Source organism: Nipponia nippon, unplaced genomic scaffold (genome assembly GCF_047370975.1).
Source record: "Nipponia nippon isolate SJK-2023a ecotype South Korea unplaced genomic scaffold, ASM4737097v1 scaffold_4, whole genome shotgun sequence".
Classification (NCBI taxonomy): Eukaryota; Metazoa; Chordata; class Aves; order Pelecaniformes; family Threskiornithidae; genus Nipponia; species Nipponia nippon.
Genome location: NW_028262358.1, coordinates 99,688,434 through 99,705,172, shown reverse-complemented (window position 1 = coordinate 99,705,172; position 16,739 = coordinate 99,688,434). Strand labels below are relative to the sequence as shown.

The 16,739-nt window shown below is 38.4% G+C and overlaps 1 protein-coding gene across 2 annotated transcripts in view; it reads left to right on the top strand.

Moving 5' to 3' along the window:
* The window catches only part of GFRAL (GDNF family receptor alpha like), a 28,253-nt gene extending 12,865 nt beyond the window's left edge, over nt 1-15,388 (top strand). For both annotated transcript variants that reach the window (XM_087776754.1, XM_087776753.1), the window contains exons 5-10: nt 1,298-1,354; nt 2,077-2,404; nt 4,007-4,266; nt 7,287-7,385; nt 14,244-14,325; nt 15,301-15,388. In XM_087776754.1, the coding sequence (XP_087632880.1) occupies nt 1,298-1,354; nt 2,077-2,404; nt 4,007-4,266; nt 7,287-7,385; nt 14,244-14,325; nt 15,301-15,388 (914 nt within the window). The remainder of the gene's footprint in view (nt 1-1,297; nt 1,355-2,076; nt 2,405-4,006; nt 4,267-7,286; nt 7,386-14,243; nt 14,326-15,300) is intronic.
* The last annotated feature ends 1,351 nt before the right edge of the window (nt 15,389-16,739 follow it).

Sequence of the window (16,739 nt, the reverse complement as noted above, 5' to 3'; positions counted from 1 at the left end):
TCACCTTGTCATAGAAGAAGACCAGGTTAGTCAAGCAGGACCTGCCTTTCATAAACCCATGGTGACTGGGCCTGATCACCTGGTTGTCCTGTACGTGCCGTGTGATGACACTCAGGATGATCTGCTCCATAACCTTCCCTGGCACTGAGGTCAGACTGACAGGCCTGCAGTTTCTCAGATCCTCCTTCCGGCCCTTCTTGTAGATGGGCATCATATTTGCTAACCTCCAGTCAGCTGGGACCTCCGCGGTTAGCCAGGACTGCTGATAGATGATGGAAAGTGGGTCGCTGAGCACTTCCACCAGCTCCCTCAGTACCCTTGGGTGGATCCCATCCGGCCCCACAGACTTGTGTGTGTCTAGGTGGTGTAGCAGGTCACGAACCATTTCCCCTTGGATTATGGGGGCTTCCTTCTGCTCCCCATCCCTGTCTTCCAGCTCAGGGGGCTGGGTACCCTGAGAACAACTGGTCTGACTATTAAAGACTGAGGCAAAGAAGGCATTAAGTACCTCAGCCTTTTCCTCATCCTTTGTCGCCATGTTTTGCCCCGCATCCAATAAAGGATGGAGATTCTCCTTAGCCCTCCTTTTGTTGCTCATGTATTTATAGAAACATTTTTTATTGTCTTTTATGGCAGCAGGCATATTGAGTTCTAGTTGGGTTTTAGCCCTTCTAATTTCCTCCCTGCATAACCTCACGACATCCTTGTAGTCCTCCTGAGTTGCCTGCCCCTTCTTCCAAAGGTCATAAACTCTCCTTTTTCTCCTGAGTTCCAGCCAAAGCCCTCTGTTCAGCCAGGCCGGTATTATTCCTCACTGACTCATCTTTCAGCACATGTAAGACCAATAACAATAATTTTCTGATAGCAAGAATTGTCTGCTGCCTTGACTTTCGATCATGACATGCAGTTAGTTGAGCTTGAAAACTGGGTGCACGGATGAACACATTAAGGCCTCTGGCCTTTCTTTATTCACTAGAAATCTGACTTCATACTGTGCTGAGCAGGTCTAAAAGCTCTTCTTGAGCTCACAGGATCTATAATTATGTAGAGAATGTTATCAGCAGTGTATAAACAGTATAAACTGTGCTTTTACTCCAAAACTTATGAATATATATAACAGTGATTTTAGAGTTTGTTAACAGGCTGATAGATCCTATTTGGTCAAGTTAATTTCTTTTATTCTTGTTTATTTTTTCTACTGACACTATGTCAGCAACACAGCCAATACTTTAAAGTTAAAAACTAAGCTAAGACATGATTTATGACTTATGCTTGTATCCATATCTTTTTGTTCTAGACAATATTAGTATGGAAACAAAATTACAATGGAGTTTATCTGCTCTCTCCAAACAAGGTAAGTCTGAATTTACTTATGAATCCTAATAACTGGTTTTAGCTCTGTTTTCAGATAGTGTACAAGGTATCTTGAGATTAAAATGAATACTTTTCATTCAAATTACTGAAGAGCAGGCAGTCAATAGAACCAATACATTTTCAGTTAAGCTACTGGGTAGATAAGAATCCAAAAACGTCAGGTAACAATCCTGATCCTGTTAAATTTACAGAGGCAAATCTTATCCCATATACATTTTAGGGTCAGAATTATGTAGATCTTTTTGGAAGTTTATAGCATAGGCTAGAAATGCCTAAACTAGCTTTAAAAGCACAGAAATGCCATTTATATTCTTTTCTCCAATACTTATTACGTAGCCTAGCATGAGACTACATGCCAGAGATTTCAGCAGTTTCAGGTATCCACTAGCCACTAGCTTCCAGAAACTTTTGAAACATACCATGAAGAAACTTCCACCTTGCCAGTTTTCACTTTCTTCTCCCTTATTTATCTGGCAGGGGCAGAAACTTGCAGGAGGGCTGCTTATGAGGGCCAAGCAGTGGAAGGGGGAAGTATGAAGATCACACAATAGGCTTAAAAGAGACAATGCTGGAAGAGCTGGATCAGACTTTTGGGGAGTCAAACTTGTTTTCAATGGGAACATTGCAGGCAGGATGACTACCAATCATCACTTGAGAAAGGTTTTCTTGTGATTTCCTTTTAAAACCTGTTATTCTTTTTAGCATACACAGCAAACAGAACCTGTTTGGATGTGAACAAGGAGTGTGTTGAAGATGAAGTGTGTAACAAACAGTTGTCCCTGTACCTTAAGGTTTGCTCAGTAAATAAAAAGTGCAACATGGAAGAATGCCAAGCAGCCATAAGGTTCTTCTATCAAAACATGCCTTTTGAAGTTGCCCAAATGATGGCGTTTTGTGATTGTATCCAGCCTGATGAATCCTGCCACAGAGCCAAAGAACTTCTCCATGGCAAGCCCTGTGCAGTTACTGCAGTTCCACCCCCATCATGTCTGAATGTAATCCACAAGTGTGAAGAGAATGAGTTATGCAGGTAAGTAGAAGAAAGATTTTGCCTAGTAATGTGCCTGTGAATAAGGATTTGATCCAATAATTTGTATATATATGCCATATATCTCATCTATAGCAAATTTTTTTTCTGCACTGTATCTATTTTATATTATCACTTGTGTTTGACATCTTTACAGACGTCTGCATCAGCTGTGGTAATTCCACAACTAATTCCACAAGTAAACTGAAAAGGTTCATTTCTAGAAAGGTCTGGAATCTAGTGTGGGCTTTACTTCTGCCTCTTTCATGACTCTTAACACTATTTTTGCTGAACAAACTATGCCGTTGTGTATTTTCATTACCACTTTCTTCAGATAACGCCTGCCAGTCTGCACCTTTGCCCTCTAGCAGTTTGCACAAATTGTGCGGCAGACCGGACAAAGTTTGTTTGGTTAAAGTAATTGCCTCTTCCACTGCAGAGTCTGACCCTTTGTACCCAACAGCCATACAACCAACTTGGCCCGTTCAGAAAATTTTCATCTTATTCTTTTCATCTCAAGCCTACTGATACATGAAAAAAGCTGCCCTGAAACATGCACAAACCACCAAACTCATGAAGAATAATACAGTTTTCAGATTTGATTTTATTGTTAGAAAACACGCAACAGGATTAGCCCATATTTGTTGTTCTACTTAATTGCCAGCATTTGTAGATGGTCAATTGGCCCATTTTGGTTTTCAGTGTAGTCACCAGTTCCCTTGTGGATTAGACCTGAATTTTACCTCAAAGCTGTGCTCAAATTAACCTTCAGTCAACAAAACAGGAGGCCAAGAGACGCTTTCAGTTCTCTGCAGGCTATTCAGATTGACGTCAGTGGGAATTGCCCCTTTTTATGTCAAGAAGAATTGGGCTACAAATTTATGTCTGTGCATGTGCATGTGTACACATGTAATATCATAATGGAGACTTGCTGAATTACCCATTATTCTGGGAACATTAATGTTTCCTGGTACTGACAATAAGTGGCTATAATTAGCAAAATTAGTCTGTAAATTATGGCTAGCCATATCTATAAATCAGGAGGTGAATAAAAATAATTCCATTAGCACAGAGGTGGCACCTCCTTTGAAACCTTGGCTTGTGTAATGAAAATACTTACAGTAACGTCCTAGCCAGTATTGTTACAGTCCATGCTTTTCCATGTGACCTGCTTGTAACAGCTACACAATATCAACAGTAAATTAATAACTTAATTTTATGATTAAGGAAAAAATGTTTTAATATATTAATGTACAATAAACAACAGTTTACCTTTATCATCCCCCAACTTTTAATGTAAGTGATAAATTAGTTTCTAATTAATACCTACAGATTAATAACTCCACAAAAAATCTCCACAGGTGCTGATTAGACATGCAGTTGCTTTTTCTCAAAAACTTTTTCAGTAAAGCCAAGTTTTTCACTCAAAACAATTAGGTGCAAATCAGCACAGAATTTAGGCCAGCTATCACTGAATATTGTGATTTTTAAGGCTTAAGTGGTACCTTGGGAATACACTCTCTTTTCATGATGATCCTTCAATGTCTTTTTGTGAAATTACAGAGTTTTTAAACTGTCATTATATACTGCTTTTTTTTCCACCAGGAAAAAATACACAACTTTTCAGTCAAAGTGTTGGAGACACGTGACAAAAAAATGCTACGATGATGAAGCTTGTCTTGAAACTTTAATCAAGGATGACATGCCCTGTTCTGCAAATGCTGATTGCAAAGCAGCCTACATTAGTAACTGGGGCACGATGCTGCGTGTGGAGTGTACCTGCCAGAATTTGCCTGCTGCAGAGAAATCTTTGTGCGAGCTCTTCCATCACATGCTTCACAGCAAATCCTGCTTCAGTGAGTTACGTAAGTAACACATAAAATATTCTTTAAAGAATAATTAATTTTAAAGAGTATTAAAATGCTGACTTACACCAAATCTTTACTATATCTTTGCTACCATTGATTTCAGCAAGATTTATATCTCCGTTTTTTTTTAATCCAAATCAAAATACAAATTGCATGTTCAGGTTTTTCCTCTGGTTTTGGGAAATATTTATACTAGTAGTAAATCAATAAAATTGACTACATGTCTCGTTACATGGATTTGCTGGAATAACAATAAAAGAGTAAGTTCTGGGATCTATACTATTACGCAGATTAGAAGAGTCCAAAGCCTTCCTGTCATTGGCTTAATGTACTTTGGTACACTGTTTTTACAAATAATGTGACATATTATGTTGTTTTTTCCTTCTTTTCTTCTTGGAGTCTAGATATTAGTATAGCTTACACACATTTAGCAACAGGCTTCATTCCACAGAAAATAACTTCAAATATTTAAATAGGACCTCTCAAAAAAAACCTGCTGTGAATGGAGGCTTCAGGATCTGACCTTCAGTAAAAACATGGGGGTTAACTCAGATGAAATGTATGTACTTTCTCAGAACCAGTAACGCCTTTCATGTGCTAAATTGGCTACTTATTTGCCAAGTCTTTATTTAAGAGAGAATTGTTAGTGCAATGAATGACAATATAGGAACAAATATTAATGTTTTAGTCTGAATTGGGAGTGTGCCTTTGAAGCAAGTACTGTTTGTCCCCGCTTATTGTGCTGTGGGTCACATCACAGGGTGGTTCCACATCACAGGGTGGTTCCTGGACTCCTGCAGCCTAAAACAGAACCTGAAGGTTCATCTGCTGCCTCTGCAACACTCCAGCTACATCCAGGCATCCAGCCCATGGACCAGATTAAAGACCAAAGTACCCCCTTCTCAAATCTCTGATCTATCACATCAGCTATTTTGCTATATAAATCCTCTTACTACTTGCTAATGCATCATACCCCATGACAGTCAGCTTCTATATGTAATTATATATATTCTCAACCTAGCCTGGGAGAGGTAACTATATCGAAAGATTTCAATGAAAAGCAATGACTATTTCATAGTTCCATCTGACAGACTGTCTATTAAAAGCATGTATTAATTGCATGCATGCATTTCATTGAATGAATTAGCTAATTTTTTAGTTTTAGTGGCCAAAATTTTACCACTGACAAGGGTGTAATTTTTTTCTTGTCACTCAAAGTCTACCCAGGAAATTAAAATCAAGTTGCTGAAACACTGCCCTTAAGCTTAGTTAATCACTACTAAAATTCAGACTCTGAGAAAAGATTAAAAATCATATAACAACTCCCCTGGAAAAGTGATACCGTAACACACTTAGATTTGAGATTACTGGTGGTGATTTTGCTGATGAATGTTATTTATTTGTTTGCTTGCTTTACGGCTGCATTTAGTGGTCCAAATGAGTGATCACATCATTGTGTTAGTTATTCTTTACCTACAAAGCAAAAAGATGACACTCATGTCATAATAATCAAATAATTGCTCCTGAGTTTTTGCCATTCCCTGAAGCAGTCTCAGGATGAAATAATGTTTTTTTTGTGATGGAAACTTCCCTAACCTAATTGTGGTGCAATGAATTCCTGCTAGTTAAACAAAAACCATTTGGGGATCCAGGGCCTTTGGCTGAGTAAAGGATTGGCACCTACTCTACAGAACATTTGCAGAGTCTAGTGAATCTTGCTTTTGTTTTTTCTAGATGTCTAGTTGTAATGCAGCTAAACTGAAGAGAGATGATTATGGGTTTGATTGTAAGGCACAGTGTTAAATGGCATTATCTGCATGGCAGTTCAGAGACTGAGTGAGTGGAGTGGAGATGGAGTGAGTGCTCTGTTGCAGACTTCATTCAGCCCCTTCTGCTAACTCATTCATCTCGCTTGGGTGTGAACTTTGGATAATTTTCACGCTTACAGTGGTGATGATTTTTAACATTGAAGTCTTTCTGAATAGGCAAATACCCAGGGCTAGCAAAAGGGATCTTTGCCTCTAGAACTGGTGTGAACAGACCTGCAAAAGTGGTGTTTACACCATCACATCTTCCTACTCTTGTATGGCACTGACTTGCTACAAGCTCTTGGGGCTGTGCTTACAGGATTAAAGCTTGCTGCAGACTCAGTAAAAGGCAAGAACTGTGAGTAACTGGCTGCTATACGAGACACAGCGTGGATCAGTGCCAATGTAGGATCAGTGTAACAACAGGAATAAGCAAAAATGCCAGTGAGAGAAAGTAAAAAGTTTCCAAAATATTTTAACTCTGGGTTGTATTTTTGGATCTCACAGAAATAATACATTACAAGGAGATTTAGTCCGTTGCTGTTTAGACAATGTTCCAGGCTGCAAACATGAGCCTTTGTCATATTGTTTTCATGCCTCTAGGGAATAAAAAATTTCTCAGCGTACAGTTCATGTGAGTGACCGTGCATAGTCTTGTATGGTTTAGCCCCTTACTATGTGAACTGTTCTACTTAGGTAGACCTTTTATTTTTCATTTCAACACAAGATATCTATTTTCAGATACATTCATGAAATTATGCCTACTAAGAGGCCAGGCCTTTGTGAAAGAGTTGATTGAGGTCTAGCAATTCATTTGGAGAATAAGCTCTGCTTTTTGGAAATTACTTCAACCTACTACCCATTTCTCATCACTTCTATATTGGTTTGGTGGGCCCAATTCTTTTGGTGGACCTATTTCTGAAATAGTTTATGTGAAAAGAGAATTTAAGCTGTTTTGAGGCAGGGAATATTTTTAAAGCACACTTGTTCCCCACAAGACAAGCTACAGGGGAGGTTTAACTGAGATGTCAAAGGAAGAACTGTCATTTGCTCATTCACTTTGTTCATTGAGTATCAGTAAACAATATTTTTAAATATCTGCCTTTATAAATTCTGTGACTCTTATTAAAATACCAAAAAGAGCAATGTTCACTTAAATTATTATTTTAAAGCAATATTTTGGATGGATATTTTGTTTCCAATATTCAGGTCAAATTTCCATTAAGAAGAAAGGTTTTCATTGGGTAAATACAGAAATGCCAGGAGAAAAGCTTTCCAGAGCACAGCTCCATTCTCCTTCAACTAATGGTGAGTTTGGGCAAACTACTCCATGATTTTAATAGAAATACTCTTGAAATTTCCCTCATGTATGATACGAAAGATTAAAGGTTGGCTCCCTTGGGTGGGTACAGGCAAGTGAGCTCTACCTGTTGCTCCCCCATTCAACATAATGTGGAAAATTCTCTCTACCTGTTTGGCTTAGCTTATATAACCACAAAATAAAGATAATGAGACTAAACCAATTTCTCTGATAAGTGGTTTTGAAATACATGTCTCACAACCACTATATTATAATTGGGGAAAATTAAGCTATTAAGCCCGCCAGAGCTTGACTCTCCATACAGTCATTAGAGAGTAGTAGTCATAATGTGTAATACAAATTATTAGCTTTGATGTCACACCTACTTCTCCCCTATCTCTTGACTTTTTGTGCATAGTAGTTGCAACAACGAAATTAGGAACCCACAGTAAGTGGTCTGAGAAGGGGCTTGTGTTACACTCCATCAGACTTTACCTTCTCATGCAACAGAAGGGCACGTAATTGTGGATCATGATATCCCATGGGCTGAAGAGCTGCATCTGGTTTTATTTCCATGCATTTACAGTAAGCAATTAAGTCACATAAAGTTAAAGGATATTGAATTAATATACAAATTTTCTCATGGTTGAAATAATATTAATTTTATGTTTCCTTTTGAAGGACCCAGTTACAGAGGGAGAACACTAAAGAGCTTAATGCACAAATATCGACTCTAATGAGAATGACCTGTTCTACCTTGCATGGGGCAGATTACAATACTGCAGACATTACTATGAATTAGTTCTCAGAACTGAACACCTTTAGCAGTGAAAAAATAATTCAGGCTCTGCATGCAATACAAAATGAAGGGACTTCTGTCATCTCCATCCTTCAACTATTGCTGAAGTGGGCAACCTGGGAAGTATAAACATAGATTCATGGGAATGGGATTCCTGAGACCTATATGTCAATAAATAAGCATTCAGCTGTAATTTTAGCATTAAAATTACTTAAGAATCATGCATGCCATCCAAGTGCTCTGTGTAGCCGGAGAAGAAAGTCAGGGACCCTCAGAGAAAGATTAATCCCACCTCTTCAGACTGTCTTTGCTGGAAGTGTTGGCTTCTCTTTGCCAACTACAGAGGGAGCCTGAATCACTAGCTGGAACGAGACTCTAGTGGTTAAATAATGCAAGTTATAATGCAAGAAATCCTGCTCTATGTGAGAAAATGTAAAATAGGAGATATTTCACCCCTGTGAGTAGTTCCAACTGCAGACCCTTTCAGTGGGCAAAATGTATTACACGTTTCCCTCAGAGACTCAGATAAATGTTTGCAAAAAGCAGCCTGCACCTAGTTAATTCTGTTCCCACTGAAGTCTGAATACTTTCCAAAAACCTGTCCTTGAACTCTTAACAGAATTTTGGATGGCCTTAAAGAGGCCATCATAAAAAGAATGCTGACCAGCCTAAACCATACAATAAAATATTCCTTCTATTGGAGCTGTCATGTGCACTAGATGAGAACTCTCTAAGCTATAAATGTCTCATAGGAAGCCAGGTCAAGGAGAAGAATCTGATTCAGGATATCTACCTGATGATAAAAAACATATTTCAAATTGTTTCATAAATCCCGCTGTGAAAACTCTAACTTGGTATCCTACATTCACATGCTAGTAAATGTGCATTACTCAGGCTGCAAAGGGAGTTATCATCTCTGCAAAATATTTATCTTTACTGAAATCAAATCCCAAGAAGAATCCCAGGGCGCAGAGGCAAAATGGTTAAGTTGTCAAATATGGCCTTTGGTGTGTGTGAAGATATTTGAAGATATTTGCTTCTTGGCTATTTTCTGCTTGGAAAGCAGGAGATACAATTTGCCAATGTCTTTTCCCTGTATCAAAATCTCAGAAGAATCCTTTAGGTGGCTTGTCTTTGAAAGATACAAGGATGTCTTTCACCAGTTCAAACTAATGACCGTCTACAGATGAACGTGCTCAGAAGATACTCACTATTTCTTTAACTTTTTCTTGATTTTATAATTCAAAAAAACACTTACTGTTCAAAAAAACAGTAAGATTTCTCCATTCTATTCAGTGGCATTGCAAATCATGCCATTGGATAAGACTGGTTTTAATAAAAGGAGTCTTTCATAATAAATAATAAATCTAAACATATATACATATATTCATATATATTTGCAAATAAATATAACCCTGTTTAGTTGGAAGAATATTATTCCAGCTTTTGGTGCAACCATATGATAACAGGATTGTGTAAAAATCTTGACGGCATTTACACTCACACACATACCCAGCAGGGTACAGGCCAACCCAGTCATCTGTGGGCTGATACAACCCTGTTAACAAGATGTGATGTGGGCAGAGTCCTAACCATATAAAACTTAATGAGACTTTTGCTGCAAGCTTAGATCAGGACAGAATTTTATGTCACTTTGGAAATGACATCAAAAAGTGATAAATCAAACAAAAATTCTCCAAACTTCAAACTAGGCTGTTATTGCCTACTTAGTTATGTACTTTCAGCCTGGTTTTGACTTTCTTATGCAAATTATCTTCATGATTTTACAGATCCACATAATTCAAAAGATTGCTTCCCACACTTTAATTTGAAAAATGATTCATGTGTGAAGATAAGCATTTACTTTCACCAGCATAGAGCTTTGGAGCTAAAGTATTTTTTGGCTGGAAGAGAAAGCTAGGAATACAGAACTCTTATCCTGTTCTTGTAAGATACAATAAAATTAGGCTTGACGCAAAACTGTTGAAATTAATCTCATTTCGTCTTAAATTGTAGAGTTATCATATATTTCCTACTGAGGAGTTTCTCCGTGCTGAGAATCTAGATAAACAAGTAATTGGCAGGGTTTATCTATAATTATACCAGCTGCTGTGGGAACTGAGATTAGTTCAGCTCCAGCAACTTTAATTTGTAAGGTATGAAACATTGTCAATCCAATTGTTTTATAAATGTAGAAAAAAGCCTGTGACAAGCTGCGGGTAGCCAAGAAACCTCTGAGCACCAGCCAGAATTAATCTGTCCAATGAATATTCACAGCCATTTCACTATGTATACATAAGCAGGTAGATTTACACAAGAGTCTAATCCCACTAATTGTTCCAGCTGCTGAGCCCACAACTATACTCTACCAAACTTCATCATTGGAAATGTCCGTGTGTCTATGTAGACAGCTCCAGCTAGTGCTTCAGTGGTATCTGCAGCCCCAGTCGTTGTGTCCCTGAGGTTTGCAGCCCATCCTAGGAAGGGCAGGATATGCATCACGCAGCCACAGTGGCCCTGCTATAGGCCTATGGGGCCTGCCCCAAGGGGAGAAGGTCCATGAGCTTCTCATGACTACAGGCCTCCTCCATGGGACAGAGCAGTCCTCCCAGCACCTCGCAGCCCTTCTCCTTGCAAATGACTGCTCTCCACTTGTGTTGATTCACTCCCTGCAGGACCAAGCTGGAAACATCTCGTATTTTAGCCACCTTCTATTATGTGTCTTTAGACACCGTGTGTGCCTTTCTTTCTGCACGGTACATACAGATATTTGTATCCCTTTCTCCATCTAATCAGAGAACCCAAACCAGGTTTGCTCTTCTGCACCTCAGTCAGTTGAACGGAAGTACTGAAATAGGGACAGCTATTTCTTAGCAGAGTAATGACATAGGCATGTTATGTACACTACATTTTTTACCACTTCTGCTAGGAACAGGAAATTATTCTAACTGTTAATCATGTTTTTAATGCTTGTGATGGATCTATCTGCTCTCCAGAGCAGGCTGGACAGTTGGACTCGATGATCTTAAAGGTCTTTTCCAACATAAATGATTCTATGATTCCAGTGAACTGTGAATGGGTATACAGCATGAGAGCTAAGGTTGTTTACTGATCCATAATTACAAACGTGCCTAATTTCTGTCAGTGTTTTTATTGTTCATTTAGGGCACTGTTTTTTAAGCCTTAACTTGTTGTTAGTTGGATCATGTTCAGATGATCAATACCATGTACACAGAGATCAAAATGAGATAATACAGCCCGTTATGTCATACAGGAATTGAAATGTGGATTCTGGTAGTTTTCATGGACAAGATTTGGAATGAACAGAGCCAAAATTTCATATCTATTTTTCTTAACTTCCCTAGTACTATTTCACATTTCAAGAACTGGTTGGATATAGATTAATAGTTAAAATTTATATAAAATATCCTTTGGATTTTCAAAGAAGAGCACCTACCAAGAAACACACACCGCAACATTTTTAAGGGAAGATGAATAAGCACACTCAAGTAGTTAAACCACAAAGAATATATAAAATGAAGAATTAGCTCTTCAGCCACAAAATTGTGCCCTCTCCTAGCCTTAAAAATTCCCTCACTTCTCAGAAAGTAAGAGAAAATACATGGCTTCTAGCATGATCTCATCATTAACATCTTTCTTGTGTTCCCCACAGAACTGAAAATGTTATAATCAACATCTCTTTTACCAGCAATTATTTCACCAAAAACATAGCATTTTATAATATCTTGACAAAAAATAGAACATTTTTGTTTCATTTGATCATTTCAGAGTGTTTTGTTTTATCAAAATGAAGCATCTTTTCCAACTTTTTAAAGAAAAATATTACAATGTTTTGGTAAAATTATATTAGCCCATTTTTAACCATCCATGACTGTTGCTCTTAAGAATTTTCCTAGTCTTGTGGTAAGTGATGTACTTTAAAAACTTCTATTTGCCTTAAATATCTGTGAACCTCACTTTCCACTTCAAAAAAGTAGGAAACTTTTGCCCCTACAACTGCTCCTGCAGTTGTAGAAAGTTTTAAAAAATGACTAAGTGTACAATTAAGATTCAGAAACTTCAAAAAAAGCCTAAAAATTCTTCTTTTCCTAAAACTCATCATCTTAAAGAAATGTTGTAACTTGAGAGGGCCAATTGCTGATCTATTTTTTTAATGTATATTAGCAGTTCTGCACTGAGACTAAGATGGACCTCGCCCCTCTTCCTTCAAAAATTCACCACATTAAATACCTTACAGTAGCTTTCTGCATTAAGTGATATGTTCATTCTGTGCAACTTGTAACAGTTCAATCATTGCCTTCATTTTTCTTTTATTGGAAAACTTGACTTTTGGATAGCTTTTTGAGAAAAAGTGAGTGGCATCCTGCAATAAAAACCAGGCAGGTCCAACCTCCTGCTCAGCTCTTGCCCATTGCTTGCCTCGTTGTAGAATATATATTCATTCTGTCTTACTGGAGCTGCTCCAGTATCCATAGCACCTGTAGTTTGTACTACACTATACACTACACCCATTGCATACGTGTAGTGTATACAGAAATTTCTCATTTAGGTCCTGTGTGTGCACCAACGAAGTTGGTGAAGGGTCTAGAGCACAAGTCTTATGGGGAGCGGCTGAGGGAACTGGGGTTATTTAGCCTGGAGAAAAGGAGGCTGAGGGGAGACCTTATTGCTCTCTACAACTACCTGAAAGGAGGTTGTAGCGAGGTGGGGGTCGGCCTCTTCTCCCTAGTAATGAGTGATAGAACGAGAGGAAATGGCCTCAAGCTGCGCCAGGGGAGGTTTAGGCTAGACATTAGGAAAAACTTCTTCACTGAGAGGGTGGTCAAGCATTGGAACAGGCTGCCCAGGGAAGTGGTTGAGTCTCCATCCCTGGAGGTATTTAAAGAATGGATAGATATGGTGCTTGAAGACATGGTATAGATGGACTTGGCAGTGATAGGTTGACAGTTGGACTCGATGATCTTAAGGGTCTTTTCCAGCCTTGATGATTCTATGATTCTATGATATGCACAGAACGTATAATAACTGATAACTGATTCAGAGACCAGAATTTGGCCTTCTCACAGCCCAGATAAATGGCCCAGTGATGGGGCCGGGAATCCATCTCTTCCTTGGTGTATGTTTCCCTGACTATGTAAGGTGGAGCAGCTTGGGAACAGTTAAGGCCCTCTGCATTTCAGTTCCTGTATAAACAAAACTTATTTAATGGTATAAACACAACAGAATCAGTGCAACCGGAAAGTAACAGAAAGGTCTCATGTTTTATGCTTGCGGCTCTGGATTTGAGTCCTCCTGTCAAGTCATCTGACCTCTGCACCTCTCCATCCCAGGTTCAGGGCTTATGTTACACTCTCAACTGAAACATTTTCTTCAGAATATTTGATCAAAACTGATGGATTCATTCCTTCAGGAAAAATAAGTTTCTCCTCATTTGGAAAACAAAAGTTGAAACAACTCCCAGTTTTTCAACAGTTGGAATTTTTAGCACATAAGCCACCTAAGTGACTTTTTGGTGAGAAGCCTAAGAGAAAGACGAAACTCCATGGGCACGGGGCCCAGAAATACAGTGTTAGATCCCATTTTACATTAATTTGATTCTAGATCAAGTATTGCTGCACACTGGAATTATCGTAATATGTGAAAAAGGAAAGGAGGCCTAGCAGGTAAGTAAGAGCCAGGTCTCCTCTGATACACAGAATAAAATTAACACCTTAACATCAATGGGGAGAATACTCCAAAACACAAATCAAAGTAACAAGCTGTTCCCCTAGAGTAGAGTAAAAGGTAGTGCTACACATATAAAGTGCTATTGGAGCTGGTATTTACTAAAAGGAGTCTGAAAATGATTTTGCACCAACTGGTGAAGGAAGAGTTATTCCTACCATTGGCATACCATCTAGGTCTTTTTCCTCCTTTTAATTACTTATGTCAGAATTGATAGCTAATTTAGCTTACATATATATGCATTCCAATTCAGATCTCAAATGTGATTCTTATTACTGAAGAAGTAAATGTTTCATGTCTGTTTTCTGTTTTTTACTTATAGGTGAAACAGTCTACATTATTGCCTATTCCTCCTGCATAGTTCTCATCCTAGGAATAGTCCTGTTGACTCTCCTAAAGATCAGGTAATTTGGTAGGGATATTAATCATTGGGTTTAGAAAATTGGAAAAGCAGAAAATAAAATGTTTTGACTCAGTTAAGAGGCTGGTACTGCGATTGTCTTTAAAAACAGTCCAGCATGCCCCAGTGATGGAAAGAACTGACATTGCGGGTGTCAGCAGGGAGGAGTGAAATACGATGCGTATCTACAATGCCCTCCATTCATGCAGAGATCCCAGGCTTCAGGAGGTTTCATTTCCTGTCCCATGGCAGGGGAAGGTGAAATCTGGATTCAAAAATTCTGCGAGGCTACCTTCCTAGCCCTGTAGCAGGCAGAGGTAATGCAGAAAGGAAATGAGAATATGCAGCATTATAACATATTTAGAAACCGAACCGTGAATGCTGCTATTGTAGTTAATATTCTTGCCAAATGCCATTTTTGCTGATAGGATTCTGTAAACATTCCCCCACACACAGTATGAGAAACTGCCCGTACACCAATGCTTGGTAAGAAAACAGAAATGTGTATTCACTTAGTCAAATGAACATGCCTTTTCTTAAATGATACATTTTCTTGGACCAAATTAAATGGCCAGATTTCAAGAATTACACTGTCAGATGATAGGTAACAGAACATGATGTAGCAGGAGCTATATATAGTGGGAGGGACATTGAGTCAAATTTCATTATTAAATTCAGAGGCAGATCAAAGAGGAATCATGCAGAAAAATGCAAAAGGCAAGTCAAGGATATATGGCAACAGAGGCTTTCTCTTTATATTTGCAGTTACAGGAATATCAGAATATAAATAAAACTCAGATTTAAAGAATACAGGGGATGGAAGAAAGAACAGTACATTAATAACGGTGAAGGAATTATTTTATCCCACAGTGTTCATCATAAAAAGAGGGGAATTTTGCCACTGATGTCAATTAAGCCAAAGTTCAAACCAAAAGCTCTATAGTTTATTGTTAAATACATGCACATTCTTTGTTTTCAGAGCCTGCAGAACAAAACGTGAGTCAAGAAGTCCCTCGCCAGACCATTCTTCTGAAACATTTATGGTCCATTATAAAAGTCACAGATGAACTACTCTGTTGCTTATGCTTTTTAAGGCTATTCTTGAAAGCCAGCCTGTTGTACATATGTGATAATAAAATATATATTAGAAAAACTACTATAAATTATGGAATTTTGTTGTTGAGCATACAAAAGATTTTTATATTTATTAACACATACTAAACCTTTCACAAGCTAAAAAAAGTAGAACTGTACTCTCTCTCACTTGCGTAGATTCACAGATCTGTCCTAGGCTGCACATTTCCTGTACCTTTAGATGCACATGACAATGGTATAAACGCTGTATCCGCATGAATCTGCCTAGCAGTGGCAATCTTTGAAACCCACCCTTCTGATCTGAACTCATCTGGTGGACAAGAAAAAAAAGCCACTCAGAAACATTTTAGAGAGCCGTTAAAAAGTAGATATGTGGTAGTTTAGTACACCAGGTTCCCAAGCACCTAATGCCATGTTTGTAAGGCAGCACTCACAGGCAGGCTGCCTGTCGTTTGATGGTGGAACACTCGGTGGGGTAGGACAAGATCAGGATTACAACCATTTTCAGTATGAAAAGGAATTAAACTCTGACTATCTGAGCTAATACTTTGACTCCAGTATGCTGTTGCTGAAACTGGTTATTCTTTCTCCTCCTTCAAGAAGAAATGAGTAAACCTTTCCAATTCGAATACTGAAATTTTAGAAAGCATTTTGTAGTCTGAATGTCCTGTGGAGAGAGCCACTTGCTTGGGGCTGAAGTGCCTACTTCTCGAGAGAGAAGTTACAACGCATCTCATCATCTGTGTTTCCTATTCATTGTCTCTAGGCAATACCCGAAGTGCCTAATTTTCCCTGTGCACTGTACTGGGAGTCATGGTCCCTAACACACCACTCTGGATCCCACTTTCTGGATTTCTCCCCATAGCAGAGTTGTTTTGCTAGATTTAAGCTTGTATTTACTAGCAATTGGTTGTCTTTGTTATATCTTTGTAACAAACTGGTTCTGGTCAGCACAGGATAATGGACTGGCATTTCTTATACAACTGTTACCATAAGTAGCATATGTCCTGTCTTGTTATGATAGCATCTGATGAGTTAATTTTATTTTTAATTTGATTAATTTGAATTTTGTCTGAATTCCCACTAAACATAAATCACACAACAAGCAGCATCAGGAATGAAATACTGGTTCCACTGAAATTAGTTCCAGTTTTGACCATAACTGATTGATTCAGATCTAGGGCTAGAAATTTTTGGTGTGATCTGTGCTCTTCGATGCGACTTTTGCTTCTGGCTTTGGTGCTTGTGAAATGACTCAGTGTGCCAGAAAGGTCTTAGGTGTGCAATTCTATTGGGGAGAGACTACAGCTTTTCAACAATTAC